The sequence below is a fragment of the Sylvia atricapilla genome, chromosome 6, assembly GCF_009819655.1.
Source record: "Sylvia atricapilla isolate bSylAtr1 chromosome 6, bSylAtr1.pri, whole genome shotgun sequence".
NCBI classification, from domain to species: domain Eukaryota; kingdom Metazoa; phylum Chordata; class Aves; order Passeriformes; family Sylviidae; genus Sylvia; species Sylvia atricapilla.
The window spans coordinates 15918692-15936164 of record NC_089145.1 but is presented as its reverse complement, the minus strand read 5'-3'; the positions used below and the strand labels follow the sequence as shown (position 1 = coordinate 15936164).

Genomic DNA, 17473 nt, shown 5'->3' with positions numbered 1-17473 from the left:
TTGGAGAAACCTGTGGTTCTGAAGAAAGGCCCCACCACCTTGTGCTTGGTCCCCAACCCCACATTCTGCCACGTCAAAGAGCCGCCCCCACTTTGCATGTGCTTTTGTTCAAGAAGCAGCCTCATCATTGTGTGTGTGAGATGGAAAGGTTTGGGGGCATGCCGAGTCCCACAAACCAAGGTGCTGCTAATGGGAACTAGTGCAGAGTCTAACTCAACTAACTTCCTGCCTAGCCCCATTCTGAGTTCAGGCTTCTCAGGCAGAAGGTAAGTGGCTTGCATGCAGGACTGCCCTTGGTGTGCAAGAACTCTTGGAAAGAGTTTGCCTCAGGTGCTTTGAGTGGGGAGTGTAGCTGGACTGCTCCCACACACCATGAGCAAGACAGGGATACTGAGATGAGAGCAGGCCTAAAAAGTTGTTTGGATTGTTTTAAGAGGCTCTCGCTCTCATGATATAAATAGCTACTCTGCCTTTGCTAGAGCAAAGCACTTCTGAGTTGTATTTAAATTAGTGTTCAGCATTTTGCCTCCACTACTGAATGGAGCATCTGGGGAATTTGATCAGAGCTCTTTCATACTGAGCAAATTTCTCTAGATAGAGCTCTAAATCCTAAAATCCAGAGCAGAGCAGATTTGTATTCAGAAAATATAAAGTCTGTGGCTGCATAGACCTGTCATTTAGTTTGGAAATCACCTAGATTTCTATCCTGATAATCCAGGAGTCTGGAAGGGTCCATCTCTTTCAGGCATGCACATCCTGCCTTTCACACTAAGAGCCCCAGGAGGAATCTTTTTCCACAATATCAACAATATTTTTGTCAGGATGTGGTCAATGGCAGGTGTGCCCAACATGCGAGAAGTGAAAGCAGCTGAAACCTCATCTAAGAGTCAGAGTGGCCAGAGCCCCACTGCTTCCATCATGCTGACATGTTTTTCTTTCCTTTTGCATTGTAGCAGCAAGAAGGCAGGAGCCAAGGGCAAGGTCGGTGGGCGCTGGAAGTAAAGATCCAGGCAGGATGGCCTTTAGTGGTGTGCTGAACCCCTGCTGGTCTCCTCTTTCTTCCTTCACCGATCACTTGTGTTCTCATGCCTCAATGCTAACAAAAATCACATCAGCCTGGATTGGCTATTGCTGCTGCTTTTCTTCCTGGAGGGGTCTGGTGGCTTCCTCAGGCAAGGGGAAGCAGGTTCCCTGTGGAACTGGGATGACTCCTTGCTGGCATCTTCAATTCCTGCTGAGCATGTCCCTTATCCTCCTGATACCAGCCCTATGCTGTCCTGTAGATTGCTGTGTACAAATCTCTGGATTTTGTAAATAAAGCACAACCAGTACCTACTCCAATGACAGCCCTCTAGAATGGTGTTTTGTATTTTATTTAATGCCTTCCCATTTTCCAAGGATTGGGGAGTTGATCCAAACCCTTCCCTAATATCATTTGATCTGTCTCTATAAGGGGGAATAGGCTCAGTATCATCAGCAAAGACTCAGGACTGGGGGCCTATTTTAAGCCATTGTACAGGCAGATATCAAGAGCTGACTGCTCTCGGGGAGCTCATAATCTGGGTGCCAAATGTAGTTGAAATTGACTTCAAAGTTCAAGTCATGAAATGAATCAAAGAACTTGGAATAAAGGAACAAATCTCCAGAAGAGGTAGTTTTCAGCATACAGCTTTTATTAAATGCAGACAAGTGCAATAGAGAATGATTCATTCCAATAATACATTAAAATATTTATTGAGGCTGTTAGCCTGTATGCAATATTAAAGTCCAGTACTGAAGTGTGAATTACTTGGTTAATTTAATGTAGATGTCAAAACATGAGTGGCTGTTACTAAATCTGAGGTATGAGCTGTTCTGTAGGGCTCCTGTCTTTGCCAACCCTTGAACTGCCCTGATGGAGGGAAGTCCCCCCATGTTTCCAAACTTGTTTCTGGTACCTGTGTGCCCAGTCTGGCTCTCTGTTGGCATATGCTCAGGTGTCATGGAGTCATGAGTGGTTTAGATGTGAAGAGTTACAACTCCCCTGCCATGGGTAGGAACACTTCTCATCAGATGAGGTTCCTCATAACCCCATCCAACCTGGAGTTGAACACTACCAGGGATGGGGCATTCACAGCTTCTCTGGGCAACCTGTTCTGGGGTCTTACCACCTTCCCAGTAAAGAAATTCATCCCAACATCTAATCTAAACCTGCCTTCTCTCAGTTTAAAACAGTTTCCCCTTGTCCTGTCACAACATACCTTGGTACAAAGTCTGTGTCTTTCATATAAGCTCCCTTACAGACTGAAAGGTCACAATCAGGTCCCCATGGAGCCTTCCCTTCTCCTGGCTGCACAACCCCAGCTCTCTGCCTGTCCTCACAAGGGAGGTGTCCCAGCCCTTCCAGCATCCATGTGGCCTTCTCTGGACCTGATCCTACAGCCCCGTGCCTCTTGCGCTGGGGTCTCACCAGTGCGAGGAGGACAGGAGGAGAGTCAGGACAGGACCCCAGCAAAGGCAGACAGCACTGCAGCATCCCGCAGCGGCAAGATTTTCACACCATCACAGAATTGTTGTGGTTGAAAGGGACCTCTAGAGATTGGTCAGTCCAGCCCCCCGCTAAGGCAGTGTCACCCAGGGCAGGTGACACAGGAATGTGCCCAGGTGAGTTTCAGTATCCCCAGGGAGTGAGATTCCACATTCTCCTTTGGCCACCCTCTTCCAGTGCTCTGCCACTCTCGCTGTAAAGATGTTCTTCCTCGTATTGAGGTGGAACTTCTTGTGTTTCAGTTTGCGGCCACTGCTCCTTGTCCTGTCGCTGGGCAGCACCGAAAAGAGTCTGGCACCCTCCACTTGGCACCCGCTTTGAGATATTTGTACGCAATAATGACATCCCCTGCGAGTCTTCTCCAGACTAAACAGGCCCAGCTCCCGCAGTCTCTCCTATTAAGAGAGATGCTCCAGACCCCTCCTTGTCTCTGTGACCTTCCGCTGGGACCCTCTCTGGCGCCTCCGTGTCGTTTTTACACCGAGGACACTCGGGCGCGGCACGGCCCCTCCGCGGCGCTGAGGCCCCGCCGCGCTCCTCCGCGCCAGCAGGGGGCGCCGCCGCCCCGCCGGAGCCGCTCTGCCGCCGCCGCTTCCGCGGGGCCGGGCCATGGCGGCGGGCGCCAGGAGGGCCGTGTGAGCGGAGCGGAGCGGGGCGGGCGGCGGTGGCGTGGGGCGGGCGGGATGGGCGGTGGGGGGCCGGGGGGGCAGCGGGGTGGAGGGCTGGCGTGTCAGTGAGCGGCGGCGTGTCCCCGCAGGTACCCGCTGTTCCAGAGGGGCGGCCCGCAGCTGCGGATCTTCCGTCCCAACTTCTTCATGCTGGCGGTGCGGCCCGGCGTGCCCCAGCCCGAGGACACCGTGCAGTTCCGCGTCTCCATGGAGTGAGTGCGGGCACGGCAGCGGGCCCTGTGGGCTGAGGGCTGGGAGGCCCCAGTGCCGGGGCGCACAAAGGGCTCCTGCACCAGGCACAGCTTGCAGAGGGCGCCGAGGGCACTGGTTTAATGACGAGCTTTGCGTGGCTCCTCTCCCCGAGTGTTAGTGAGGCTCAGCCTTCTCAGGGACGGGATCGGGAAGAAGGAAGTGCTTATGAATATGATCCAGAGTAAGCAACGTGGTAGCCAGTTACTTGTCAGGACTCTTTCAGCCTGGCCAGTTTGCTGGCACGCATTAGAGCCCATAAGACTGTGACAGGTTCTGGTAACATCAGCAGCTCCTGCTCAGAATAAAGAAAGGCGGCTCAGGTTGTGCAGTGAGAGAGCCTGCTGAACACAGAATATGCCTGGCATTTTGAATGTTGAGACTACAGCGGATAAAGTATTTGACAATTGTTACAGTTTATGGATCATAAATCGCTGTAGCAGTGTGTGGTCTAGGTTGAGTTTACACTTTCATGTCGTAAATCTGTCTTGGTCAAAATAAGAAGACGACATATTTATTCCGCAGTATCAATCAGTCTATAGTTTATTTTGTCTAAGTATTTATACTTTTCTTTCTTTCGTTTGTTCGTTTCTTTGTTCTTTCCCCAAAATGTCTTTTCATTGCCTAGAATGACAAAAGTGGATATCAAGAATTACCTTGAAAGAATATACAATGTGCCAGTAGCTGCTGTGAGGACCAGGATACAGTATGGTAAGTGCAGTTGAGCGAGGCAAAAGGATGAATACAGCATCCCCTGTGCAGCCAGAGTAGACTTTTTATCTTTTAAAAAGTCCATTAGATTTCAGCAGGCTTTGGTTGCAGTGGTTCCAGGTGCTTAGCTGGTGATGTCTGTTAGCATAGTTGTTTATTCATCCCTTCAAATGAATGATACCATATTTGAATGCTGTGATTAGATGATGATGTAAGTTTCACTCTAAAAAGAAAAATCTGAATTAAAAAAGGCTAATCATCCTGACAGTTATTTAGTGTGTGGTTTTGTAATTGGTACTGTTTCTCCTTGAAGACCAGTGGGTATCTGCCTTCAGAAGGAACTGCTGCATGTTTTTTAATACAAGTAGCAATTAAACTTAAATTCACCTGTAGCAGTCATTTATAAAATGAGCTGAGATTAGCTTGCATGCGCACACAGGAGATGTTACAGTCTAACAAAAAGCAAAGTTTGTACAGCAAAGAAGAATACTCTGTTGAACTAGTAGATAATGGCAGAAAAACATCGTGAAAAATCTTTGAGGTTTTTGTCACCTGTTATTACTAGATTTCTGCTACAGACTTGAATGTTTCCACTTGTAGTGTTTATCTCCTGTCCAGCCTCTAGAAATGACAACAACAACAACAAAATCACCCAAATGCCCACCAAAAACCAATAGAGAACAACCCAAGAGAAAAGGTTCCTAGTTTAATCCTAGTTTAATTTATGCTGAACTCTGATTTGAAGGCAAAGGGACTCATCTCTAACTGAAATAAGATAAACTTGGATAGTGTCACCTTTACATATGAAAGTTTCCTTCCTTGGAGCTTCTCTGACTGCAGTTTGGATGCAGTCAGGAATTTTTTTTTTTTTAATGTTAATTTACATTTTTGATTACCAGGCAGTGTAATTATGGAGTGGAGAGTGGCTTGTTGGTTAGGATATCTTTGATGGCTGGGTTTTTAATTTTTCATGTAGTGACTCTATGAAAGGAATTGTCTGTTTATAATGGTAAGATTAAGGATGATTTTAAAAGGAATAAGAGAAAAGACCTGTAGTAGTGAAAAATGGAGGACAAAAGAAAAAGCTTCAAAATAAGGTTGTAAAACTCTTAACTTACAACGGAAGAAAAAAACGAAGTATCATCTGTAATATGCTTATGTGAAAAGGAAAATTAAAAATTAAGTCATAAATACCAAACACATGTAGTTCCAAACAGCACTGAGACACAGTCATGCTTATAACCATTTTGTCCCTCACTGCTAAGTTTAGGTGATAGTATAGAGTCAGGGATAAAAGAGGGTTTGAATGCCTGATAACCTGAGAGCTTTATGTCTGCCTGACATGAAGGGGGTAAGTTGTACTTCCCACTGCAGCTGTGACCAGCATGATTGGAGAAGGTTGAGGTGCTTTAGTTTGTTTGGATGTGGAATATTATATCCCGGTGTATAAACAGTAGATCCAGCTCATCAGCTGAACAGTAAAAATTGTCAAGTTTAAGGCTGTTTAGTGGTCATTTTCTCCCTGTCTTCCTGAAGCTGTGTGTGTTGGGAGGGCAGTTTATCATCCCTGGCCTCTACTTGGGAGACTTTTCCTCCTTGCTTCTTTGCAGACTTGGTGTGTGAAGGCACAGTGGCAGCAGGCTGATGATGCCTTGGTTCCCTGCTTGTAAACAAGGAGAGCAGTGTCCACCAGTTTCAGTACACTTTAATACTTGTGGTGCTGTGCTGGAAGTGAAGGAAGAGTATTCCTCTTAACAATAAATCAGAGATATCCAAGCCCCTCCTTCAGCTTGGCCTTGCTTTGGAGAACTCAGAAGTCCTGGGAGGTAAAAGGCGGGATTCTCTTCATTTCTGCAGGTGCCAACAACAAGAGGAATCACAGGAATCAGAGAGTGAAGAAGCCAGATTACAAGGTCGCCTATGTCCAGCTGGTGAGTTAGCATGGGTGCTTGTGAGGAGAGAGGAAGGCACTGTTCACCAGCCAAGCTGAAAGTAATGGCCAGTGAGTTGTCCTGGTTGGCAGAATATTTCTGCCCATCCTCTAATAGTGACATTTTCTTTAATACATTCCAGAAAGTGAAGAGATTTAAATTACTTGGTTTAAAGATCAAATTCAAACAAATGGTTATTTTTTAAGTCCCGTGTTGGTTTGAGGTCTGTCTGTAGGTTGTGGACTGATGTCATAGGGTGCTGCTTTGCCAGAGAGTTTCATGCTGACCCTGTAGTCTGTGTGCTGGAAGGTTCACGACTTGTGTGGTTGATTGCTGAAATGTCCAGTAAGTGAAAGAATATATTGTGAGGATAAGGAACTTCTTATTAAAGGTCTTTGAATTTCAGAGAAGACTAAGGCTTATTCCTTGGAGAGCCTTTAGTCATGTCTAAACAAGCATGCTTTGTGGTTGAACCAGGCTCTGAAACATACATTGGTTGCCCAGTGGAAAAGGAGCTTCATGTTCTTGTAAATTTCTTTCATAACAGGACCATGTTATAGTTTAAACTTGGGCTTACCTGTCTTTATGCAAAAAAGAAGTGCAACCAGTGACAGAAAACCCCTTCACATACCAAAATGACATTAAAGGGATGGTATTTAAGGCTGTAAAACCATAATCTCAAAATTGCAGTTGGCAGCACAGCATCACTGTTACTCTGCCTTGGGACAAGGATTCAGTGTTGGGGAACACTTTGTGATCTTAAAGACTGACTAAGACTTCATATAGACTTGGGGTCAAACTAAAAAGGCACAGGCAATGGGAAATGTGATTTTTAATATTTCAAAGTTTAAATATGTTCAGAAGTTTTTTTCTAAGCTCCTTCTGGGAAGGGGAGTAGAAAGAAAAGTGAGTGCTTTTCCAGACAGCCCTAACCTAATTTAAAAGCACAGTATAAAGTGCAATATTACTAAAAAGTAACAGAGTTGTATTTAGGTGAGGAGTAACTGATTTACTCTGCTGCAGTTAAAGGCAACTTCATCTATGTGAGAATTTTACATTACAATGGCTAAAACGCACATTCCTTTTTCAAGGAAGAGTCTCTGCTTTGGTGAGCAGATTCTCCCTCCTGGATTCTCCCTCCAGACCCTATGTCTGTGCTAGGTTTTTGTTTGCTGGAGAGCAGGACTGTACAGTTAGGAGGCGAATGCTTGGATTGATGATGTTGTATCTCACAAGTTGCTTTCTCTGAGTGTTGTTCCTTTTAGTAGGTAGTTGCAGGCACTTTGCATTGCCACAGCCTCCTGCTAGTGACTTCCTTGCTTTTAGAAACTGGTTTCCCAGGACTGAAGTAGACACGTGTCTCTAGTGAACTGGAGTCAGTTCTCAAATTTTATTTCAGTGTAATGCAGTCTTGTGTCCTGTGTCTGCTGTGGTGAGAAGGAGGTAGTCTGCAACCCATAGATAATCAGGGGGAAGGAGTAGGAAGCAGAATGTTGCTGCTCTGTTGGAGCAAGATGTTTAAGGCGGTGCCTTTGTGCATTTATTTTACATTCAGCCTCCCAACCTAGAATAGCTGCCATAACCTTAAGGCTTGGTCAGCCCAGGTGTAGAGATTCACCTGAACTAGCTTGGTATGGAGGCAGGTGCAAAAGAGTTTTGGTTGTTCCTCCAGCCCCCATTTTGTCTTCTGGGCAAGGCACTGAATCCTGTTTGCACTGTGGCTCTGGTCTCTTACTACATGGGACAGCAAGAATCCCTTATTGCCTTAGACTCTAGTTACCATAATAAGCTCTTAAGGAATGCCATGTTTTCCATCTCTTCCATGAATGGGTCTGGGGACCAGTTTTTGGGGTGTTTTTCATGTCAAGGGAGGAAATCCTGACTGTTTGCTAAACTCTTGCCAGTGAAGCTTGGTCTCTGTGTTTTTTCCTCACCTCATTCCTGGTGTCTTTGGTCTTTTTTTTTTCCTATTGTTGTTGTGGTCTGTTAATTCCATTAACATTTAGGTTTCTTTATTCTTCTCCCTTTCTCTTTTTACTTTTGTCTGTTGCTTTTCATCACTAGCTCTGATGTCTGAGACAATGAACTCCCAGCTCTGTGTTCACACCAGCTTGAACAGTGGGTGAAGCCAGAAACCCAGTGTCATTTCTGAATCTTAAGGGTTTGTCTTCATTCTCATTCATGGAGTGATCAGGCCACTACAGGCCCCAAGCAGTCCATTGTTAATATCTGCCTAATTTAGGAAGGTCTTTGGTAACCACTGTAAAATCCTTATTTTCGTGAGAATTAGTTCGTATCTGCCATGAGTCAGAATAGCTGGGCTTTCCCACCATTTTTACCAGCTGCGTTTTCTCTCATTAATCCAGTTTCAAGTTAAAACTGCATGAGACCAGAAAAATATGGGTATGTTTTTGGAAGGTTTTGAGTTGATCTTTGTGTTGCCCACTAGGTGGAAGTATTGCTCTTTCCAGTGTGACTTTGCAGCTGTGATGCAGTTTTCCTGAATGAAATTGAATTTATTCTCATGAGCAGTTATTTTTTCCTGCTTCATAAAGCATCCCCTTATGTGTCCCAGTGCAACACACACATCCATTGACTTACTGCAAGCGTCTCAAAGGTGGAAGGTGTATGAAGTCATAGTCAACATGCCCTTTGGTGTCAGACTAGTGCCCCAGCTGTTCCACATGTAAGAATTGTTGTCCTTTCTTTTCCCAATACTATTTCTTGGAGATTCGGAGCTGTTTACTTTATTCTCAGGCGGTAACTGGACAAATACGTGATCTGTCCAAGCATAATATTTTCACACTAAAAAAATACCTCAAATCATAGAAGGCTGTGGATCAACAATATCTTGCCATTCCAGAGCCTGCTTGCCTTTTTTCCCCTTTTGGAATGTGGTGAGAAAGGTTTAAGTTAGAGACTTATGGCCCTGTATATCAAATGCTGTTTTTCTACACAGTTCTGTTTTTTAAATTAAACCCAACTTTCATATCTTTGCAAACTAGATAAAATAAATGTATTGCAGCAGCCTTTCTCCTTACTCCAATAGAACTATAATTTTTATAATGAAAAGAAAAAAAAAAAGAAGAAAAGAAAACCAGTGGGAAGCTTTGCAGTTGCATTAACATCAGGGAAATTAAAAAAAAACAACAACATCCCCTCCTTCTCCTCCTTCAGTGTTCTCACTGGTTTAGCTTAACAGGTGTTAGTACCCGTGGGAGCACAACTGTAGACAAGCCTCTGGAATCCAGACCTATTTTTAATTAAATCTGTTTTGAGGAATCTAGTGGAGATGGCTGTAAAAAGGAGTCTGACCTTGTCAGTGTTAGGACTAACACCTATTTAGCTGCTTGAATGATGGCACCGGTGGGAACATTTTTGCAAATGCTTTCTCCTCAACCCCCGTTTAGAGCGTCCTGTAAATTCACAGTAATTAACCTATTTGCACATCAGATGTGACAGCAGTTTTCTTTTGAATTCAGGGGAAAGTTGGATGATCCTTATGCAGTGTTGTTCCAGAGTGGATTTTTGAAGTTGCTTTCTGTGCTGTTTTGCCATATGTTTTAGCATCAGATGTTACCACTGCAGTAGTAGGAGAATTGTTCAAATGCACTGGATTATTAAACTTAGCTGCATTTGCTGCTACTGCTGGACTGAATCCCGTGCTTTTGGGAGTCCAACATTTTTGTAGTTAATGATATGATAAACATCACTTTTCCGTTAATTCTGAAGGACAGTAGTAAAGTGCTTCAATTATCCAAATAACCAGAAGATCTCACAGTTGTTTACATGATTGGTGTTTGCTGCATCATTGCTGTACAGTAATATCTGTGCTGATCTTCCATTTCTAAACTTTTCAGGGGACTCAAAGGTCAGAGAAGTATAAGTGAGTTTGTGCTGGATAATCCTTCCAGCAGTTTTCTGACGTGAGGCTCAGCAGTGGAAAGGCCAGCGCTTGACTTCATGGGCCTAATTAAGGTCACTTAACCTCTCATTAAAATGAATGGAGGCAATTTGGACCACTCCTGTGATAACTCCTTAGACAGACTCCAAGAACAAGGTGTGTGTTCACCCTTTCTCAGGACAAAGGCTTGAAATCTAAATGGAAAATAAATGTTTGATGCTTCTTTCTGAAGAATGTTATTAGCATTTAACAAATGAACCCTCATAACACCTCCTGTATACAATTCACTTTACTTTTGGGTAATGCTGACTTGAGGATTAGAGTTGTGCAGGAGTAGAAGTTTAATGGGTTCTGTATCTGTTACCTGAACGCTGGACCACACATCTCACGTGTGCATAACCTTAGAACTTGCAGAAAAAAGGAAGGTTTCTGGGAAGACCCCAAACTGAGAACAACAGTGTGTAAAATCATCATATTGCCTTTATTTTTTTAGGTGTCCAGTACCAACTCTTTGACTTGCTTTGTTTGGGGCTTTTTTTTTTTTTTAAATTAGTATTGTAAGGCTTCGCTTGGGAGTGAGGTGAACACATGGTGGTAGAGCTTACCCTGATAAATTCCAGAGTATCAAGGGATCATTTCACATGGGTGAAACAGATCTTTTGCTGTCAGTGCACCACCCAGTTCCATGACAGACCGGATTATCTGAGCAAAATTACTTTTTTCCCATGTCTGTCTTTTTTACAGGATTTTCTTCTAGCACGGCTATGTTGAGTAGAAAGGTGGTGTTATCTTCTCCCCCTTTCTCCGTGCTTCTGACTAAGGTAATTATCTGGCAGAAGTTCTAAAGCAGAAGCAAGTTCTAGCCTTTTTAGAAGTTACTTCAGCTTATGAGAATTGCAGTAGTTCAGCAATTAAATGGATAAATAGCTTGCAAAAGGTAAAACTGTGAACAAATGCAAGGCTTACTTTCAAGTAAGCCAGAATCTTTCTTGCTGGTTGAGTATGCCAGCACTTCATGTTTTAGCAGTTTGTAAACCAGATAAACCCTGATGAACTTGGTAAAAATTGTGTACTTTATTCCAGTGAGGATTTAATTCTGAGGATGCATTTATCATATGGTTGTCAGATGGTTGCTGTATAGAAGGAAAAACTTTTGCAAAGAAAAAGTTTAAGAAAAAGCAGCACTGTGTAAAGGAGTGGCAATCTCTGTGTTCCTCTGGTAGGCTTTTTTTTAAGGAGGTGGCATATGAGCTTGAACCTCAGTAGCCTCTGGCATTATGTGGAAGATGCACTATGTGTAAATATGCCTGGACAGACTCACAACCCTTTATGTAAGTTGATGCCTTTTGGTATTTTTGAAATTTTGAAATACCCAAGATACAGGCTTCTTCTGAAAACTAGCTACTGAGCATGCACAACAGCTATTTTTCATACAGCTTTCATCACTCCAGAGCCTTACAGTGCAGTATTACTGCAGAGTATTGTTACTTAAGATTTATCAACCTTCAGTTCTCAGGGTGTAATGTCTTGGCTGTTTCAAATCGTGTTTGGCTGCCAGCCAAAATCAGAATTTCTTCACAAAACAAGAGCTGGAAAGAGCCAACTTGTCTGTGCTGATTTTGATTTATTAAAAGACTTCAGATACAGATTGACATTTTCGGCTCAATATTTGACTTCCATCAGCCTTGAAATGGGAACTGTGAGCACTTCGATAAACAGCTTAAAGGTTTGTCTGGTTTTGCTACAGTCTCTGTGCGTATCGTTTTTGTTTTCCTCCCTCTTTTTAAAATAATGACTGTTTTGCAATGCTTAGTGAATTACTGTGGATGTTGTTAGTATGCTTTAGGGACAGCTTTCCTTCATTCTCCAATAAAGGAAATGCATTGGTCCTGGAAGCATACCAGAAGGAAAAGTGCTGCATGACTAGAGCAGTCCCTTACTACACTGTTACCAATATAAATAGTTCTCAGATTTTCGGTGGAGGTGGTGTGCCTACCATGTTAGCCTGAGTTGTTTTCTGACTTGTTTAACTAAAATGGCTTCCTCTCCAGGGCAGACAGTTCTTTAGTATGGGCCCTGTCTGTTCTGTAGGTACCGCAGGGCTGAGTGACCCACCCACAGTGCAGTTAAAACACAGCAATTTTTTGTAATATTAGCAAATCCTTTCCAAATACTTCAGTGTGCTAAAATCCTGGGCAGTGCTTGGCCTCAAGGGCGCTGCTTGTTGATTGTACTACAGGAAGAGGTTCAGTAGGCTGCTGCTTTGGGCTTGCTCAAGGACCCTGGTAAGGCTAGTTTCTGTGCCATGAAATGGAACTGTGCTTTGGCTGTCAAAGGACAGCTCTTATGAGGATACCTGTTGGTAATTTAAAGGTACAAAAGAGCTGAAATCCCAGAGTGTACACCAATGGAAAGGAAAACCTTGATATGTTACAGTTGAGCTTATCCAGGCTAGAATCAAGGAAAAGGCAATGTACACAGCAGCTCCCTTGTTGTTTTTGTAGTATGGTCAGGCTCTTAGGAAACCCCCAAGAAGTATGCACTACAAAAACAACTGGAGCATTGCTCGGTAGAGTTCGTATTTTGTAGATTCCAGTCTGGATAATCTCATCTGGGATAAGTAATGCTTTTTTCTTTCCAGAGCATATGAGGTTTAAATTTTTTCACACCTGTTATTTGCCAGGTTGAGCGTATAGGATTAAATAAAACATAGCAGACATTCAGCTGGGTCAGGGACGTGGTGATGGTTCTGTTGGATTTATTTATGCCATATTTCTGATCCCAAATTGCAGAGTAGGTATGCTGGGGAAGGCTCCTTTCATGTCCTTTGTGGAATCATTTCATAACCAAGCCTCTTGTTTGGTTATATTTACTGCATAAATTTAAAGAGTGGCTGATCTGAAAAAAAGCCAAACCCACCTGTTTTCATCTGAGGCAGTTAAATGCTTTTCTTGAGATTTCTGTATGCAGAATGCTGCCAAAGAAGTTAATGTGTGGTAATGTTTGTAAGTGTTTTGGAGAGTAATTTTAGGGTTATGGGTGACCAGTTACAAGTTTTATTATGCAAGGTCTCATACAGAATGGAAGGGCTGATATTGTTCAGTTTAATGAAGTTGTGCTCAGAGCAAATACCACTAAAAATAAGTAGGTAATGTTAATGGGATAGTACATTTCGACAGAAAAATGGTTTCCTGCTGTTAGATAAAAAACAGAGACCAAGGAAATGTTTATTTTCCAAGTGGGAGACATAGATCTGATGATGATGTTTCACTAAAATGACTTGTCTGTTAGGCAGAATGACTGATGCAGATGTAATCACTTTAATCTCATTAGTGATATATTAGACAGATTGTTCCCACTGTAATTGTTTTACACCATAGTCTTTATGTCTGTTGATAAGAGACCTCTGATATCTGTTATTCTGTATTCCCACATTACACCCTACAATAACAGCTGCTAGGACTGCTCTCTCTTATCCTTAGCTGAGATCTAAACAACTACAACCACTACTCATATCCTGAGTGTTAACGTAATGAATGCCTGCTCCACTGTGTATTTCCCTGGTGGTGTTACTTTAACAAAATAACTTATTTTGCTCTTCTTGCTTTTACTGTATGACTCACACAACATCTCTGAGCTGATTCGAAGTATTTGAAGAGATGTCCATCTCCTGATCATTCATCTGTAAAAAAAAAAAAAAAAAAAAAAGAAAAAAAGAAAAGTCAGTATCTTAAGTAGCACACAGAGGAGGAGAGGCTGAAAGTTAGCTTTTGAGGAGAAGAGACTTGCATGTATCTTGGGGACACGGGTGGAAAGAGATCTTGGGAGGTCACGAGGTACCATTCTGCACTAGCTGAAGATTCAGGGTGGTCTTTCACCCTAAGATCATAGCTACCGCAGAAAAGCTGGAATGTCTCTCTGACCATTTGTTTTCTCTTTAGGGTCAAGGACAAACCTTTCAGTTTCCCAACCTATTTCCAGAGAAAGAACAAGATGCAGAAACTCGCTCTTTCGATGACTTCAGGGATAAATACATGGAGAAAGAGAAGCAGAAGCAGGAAGGTGACCCCAGACGAGGTGGAGTCCCTGACTGGTTTGGACTTTGATGCAACAAGCCAGCTGCCTTCCTTAGGGCTCAGAGGGATTTTGATTAGCACAACTTGCACTCTTCTTGTAATGACCGAATGTTTATTCTTGAGCAGCCCTTGCTAGCGTGTCTTTTTTCTGGCTGTTTGTGCATGGCTACAACAAAATGGCCCTGAAGAAATAAAAAGGTAAAATAAATCTGACTGCACCAGGCTTTTCTGTGAACTTGTGGACTATTTCTACAATGTGGAATTCCTTGTTGTCATTTCTGGCTGTGAGGGTGTCATTGTGCTTACCTTTTTCATGCTGCTGTGGGTTGTTTTGAGTAGAAACTGGGCATTTAATCTCCTAGGATATGTGCAGTTTGTATTGACTAGAATGTGTAAAAGTCAAGGTAGGTTAGACAGAGGGGGACATGAAAGTGTAGAAAACTGGACTATAGGGTCAGGACGTAGTGTTCCCTTATTGTCACTGTGTCCTACTATCCTGTTGCCTTCCTTGCAGTGACCCTTCCTTTCCTGGAAAAATACATGTGATCTTAGTGTATTCTTGTAGCAGTTGTGTGGCATTTTGGGGACAGGGTTTATAAGACAGGTTTGTGACTGGGCACGTATGTGTTTGATCCCCTTTAGCTTCAAGGAGCAAAGTTGGTGCATGTCTCTGCTTGCTGTTGTGCAGGTAGCTGTCCTCTGTGACCAGCCTGCCTTAGGAATGTTTACAGGCACGGTTGTGCTGGTATTCCTTCCTCTCTCCACAGTTCCCTTGTAGTGCTGGCAAGTGTCCTGTGTGGACACAGTTGTATTGGCATAGAAATGCTTCTGCCAGTTTTGTGCTGAGGACTAATAAAAAGACTCCTTTTACTTTTTCTGGTGCAAGTCCCTCTACTTCCAAGTTACTGATGCCAGGGCCGTGGTAGAACTTTTCTAGGCCTTCTGGGCTGCCACGTTCAGTGTTTTCATTTCTTTGCTCTGTGGCTGTTTCTCCTCGCTCTGATGAGGATATTTCCTCTTTTCCTTTGTCAAGTAATGTGCTCTGCTGTTGTGTCAGAAATAGTGGGGGAAAAGGAGAGCTAGGAAAGACTTCATCGATGAAGAAGAGTGTTTCTGCAGGCTGTTTGCAACAACACAGCACATGCAGGGTTAAATGTATAGCTAATGTTTCCCTGACTTTTGAATTCTGCCACTTGGAGCAATTGGCAGGGTAGTGAATGAGCCCATGCCTTCAACGCTTGTACCCGGGTGCTCTCCTTTGTTGTTCAATGTCTAAACTTCTTGTTTGGACAGCTAGCAAGATGTTTACAAGGAAACAGCTGTTCTCCAGAGAGTCAGTCCAAGTAGGATTTTATGCACCCCCTTCTGTTCATTAGTCACCTCTTTCTCTCTGCTACTTCCCTTGTGCATGACAGTCTACCTCCTTCTGTGGTTTGTTGCTTTACACTCCCCTCTTTGTCGTCTTTCCAAGGGGGATCGTGTGTGATCTAAGTTAGCTGGTACTTAAACAGAGAGATGCTCTTAGAGAGGAGGGAGATAAGGGAGGATTTGCTACTCCCAGTCTGCCAGCAGAGTTACAATAGTAGATGTGGAAAAGTACTGACTTCACTGAAACAGTTCATAAGTTTGGCATATCTGCAAAGGCAGCATTTCCAGAGTTTTGTAGTGACATGTGGAACTCCAGGTTAAATCAGGAGCTGGCCTGCAGATTTAAAGTAGGGTGACTGAATTTGGGTGCAAGAGTCTCTGCTGTACACAGCCTCCTCCTGCCCCCTTTTTTTTAAAGGAGCTGTTTCTCAAACTCACCAATCAGTATGAAGATGACATATATTGCAACTTGGGCTATGTTTCTTCAATACAGTATTACTTGCTATTTTTGATTCAGTGTTCTTTGTGGCTATCTCCAGTGTGGGTAACTCGATCTTTTTCACCATGGTGAAGATAGAAAGGGCTCATCTAGTGCTGCCATATGTCTTCCTAACTGGTTGGTCAGCCTTGAGCGAGCAAACAGTCAGGTATGTTAGTTCTGGATAAATGAGGCTGCAGATTTAACCATCACCCTCTGCCTTCCCTATTAATGGTCAGGAGATGTTGGAGTTGCCAGCTTCTCTACTGGCATTGAGGACCCAAGGTGGGTGAAATTTATTTGCATCCCCAGGTGTGCTCTAGGCTTAGCAAATATCACAAGCCCCTGTGCAGGTCTACCAGGCTTTGCTACTCTGACTTCTCCATGGGTGATTAATTTCTAGCTCATGTTCAAGGCAGGTTTCTGTCTAGGGGCACAAAAGGGAAGAAACAGAGCTGCAAATACGCCTATATCTGTATGAAGCTGCTGTAAACAAATTCTGGCACATACTCAAGCTACATAAGAGAGCAATCATGTAATCCTACAGAAGGGTTTGAGTTGGAAGGGACCTAAAAAATCACCTCGTTTCAAGCTGCTGTTACTGGGCGGGGACTCATTCCTCCATGTTACTGGCTACCTCTAAAACAGTATTCCAGTGAAATTAAGGTAAGATTAAAAAAAAGAAAAGAGTCCCTGACCCACCATTATTTTGCTTTAATGCTCCAGATTACTATGGAAGTGGGATTAAAAAGATTTCAAGTCTTTCCCAGTCCCTTGTTGAGCAGTGTTTCTGAGGAAGTGCTGGTGGTTAATATGGTCTGGTGCTCCAGTGCTTCACAAATCCCATCCCCCAAACTGTATAGGTGGGCTAAAAGATAACAGAGAGGATACCTCAATACAAAGACACAGATTGTATCAGATGTAGCAGAGGGAAGTACAGCAAATGAGTGCTGAAACTAGAACAGGGACTCAAAGTTTTTTCTGAGTTTTGTTCAATGTGCTGTGCTCCTTCCAACACATCCTGATGTTTGTTTTGGGTGGGGTCAGCAGCTCCTGTGAAGTCACATCTCGGCTGCTGTCAGAGGTATCGAGCTGTCCTTGGCTATGTCAGTGGCCATACCTGTGGGCCAGGGATGTAGGTGTACACGTGAACAACTTCTCCAAGGACCAGAGTAATGACTTGGTTGAAGAGACTGATGGTCACTGTCCTGTGCTTGGCATGCACAGCTCTGCAGATCCTGCTTTCTCTGACGTGCAGGGGAGATGCTGAATGCAGTTTTCTTTCCTCTCTGAACGTGTGCAGCCCCCCCAAAGAGAGTAAAGTGCTGGAACAGCTGGCGGATGTGCAGTTGGCTGTGCTGGCCGGTCTGATGGAGAAAGGCATCTGGCTGTGCTGAGTGAGTGCTGTCCCAGCAACACCATCCAGCTATCCCAGCAACACCAGGACACTCAGAGGAAACATGCAATTGCTTCTGGTTTTTTTTGAAGCAAACCAAAATGAATTGCAGAGACAGTGCTGAAGTGACTATCTAAGTGATTCCCCTAACATTACACCCTAGAA

The 17473-nt window shown here is 43.6% G+C and overlaps 2 protein-coding genes across 29 annotated transcripts in view; both read left to right on the top strand.

Annotated features, from left to right (window-relative positions):
• Positions 1-1341, top strand: part of TNNT3 (troponin T3, fast skeletal type) — a 29911-nt gene extending 28570 nt beyond the window's left edge. For all 28 annotated transcript variants that reach the window (XM_066320909.1, XM_066320906.1, XM_066320920.1 and 25 more), the window contains one exon: positions 954-1341. In XM_066320909.1, the coding sequence (XP_066177006.1) occupies positions 954-1002 (49 nt within the window). In that variant the 3' untranslated portion in view covers positions 1003-1341. The remainder of the gene's footprint in view (positions 1-953) is intronic.
• A 1750-nt stretch (positions 1342-3091) lies between these two features.
• MRPL23 (mitochondrial ribosomal protein L23) lies at positions 3092-14274 on the top strand. Its single transcript, XM_066320885.1, has 5 exons — positions 3092-3162; positions 3285-3407; positions 4073-4155; positions 6013-6086; positions 13932-14274. Exons 1-5 carry the CDS (start codon positions 3137-3139, stop codon positions 14094-14096), a joined length of 471 nt encoding a protein of 156 aa, XP_066176982.1. The 5' UTR covers positions 3092-3136; the 3' UTR covers positions 14097-14274.
• Positions 14275-17473: the final 3199 nt, after the last annotated feature.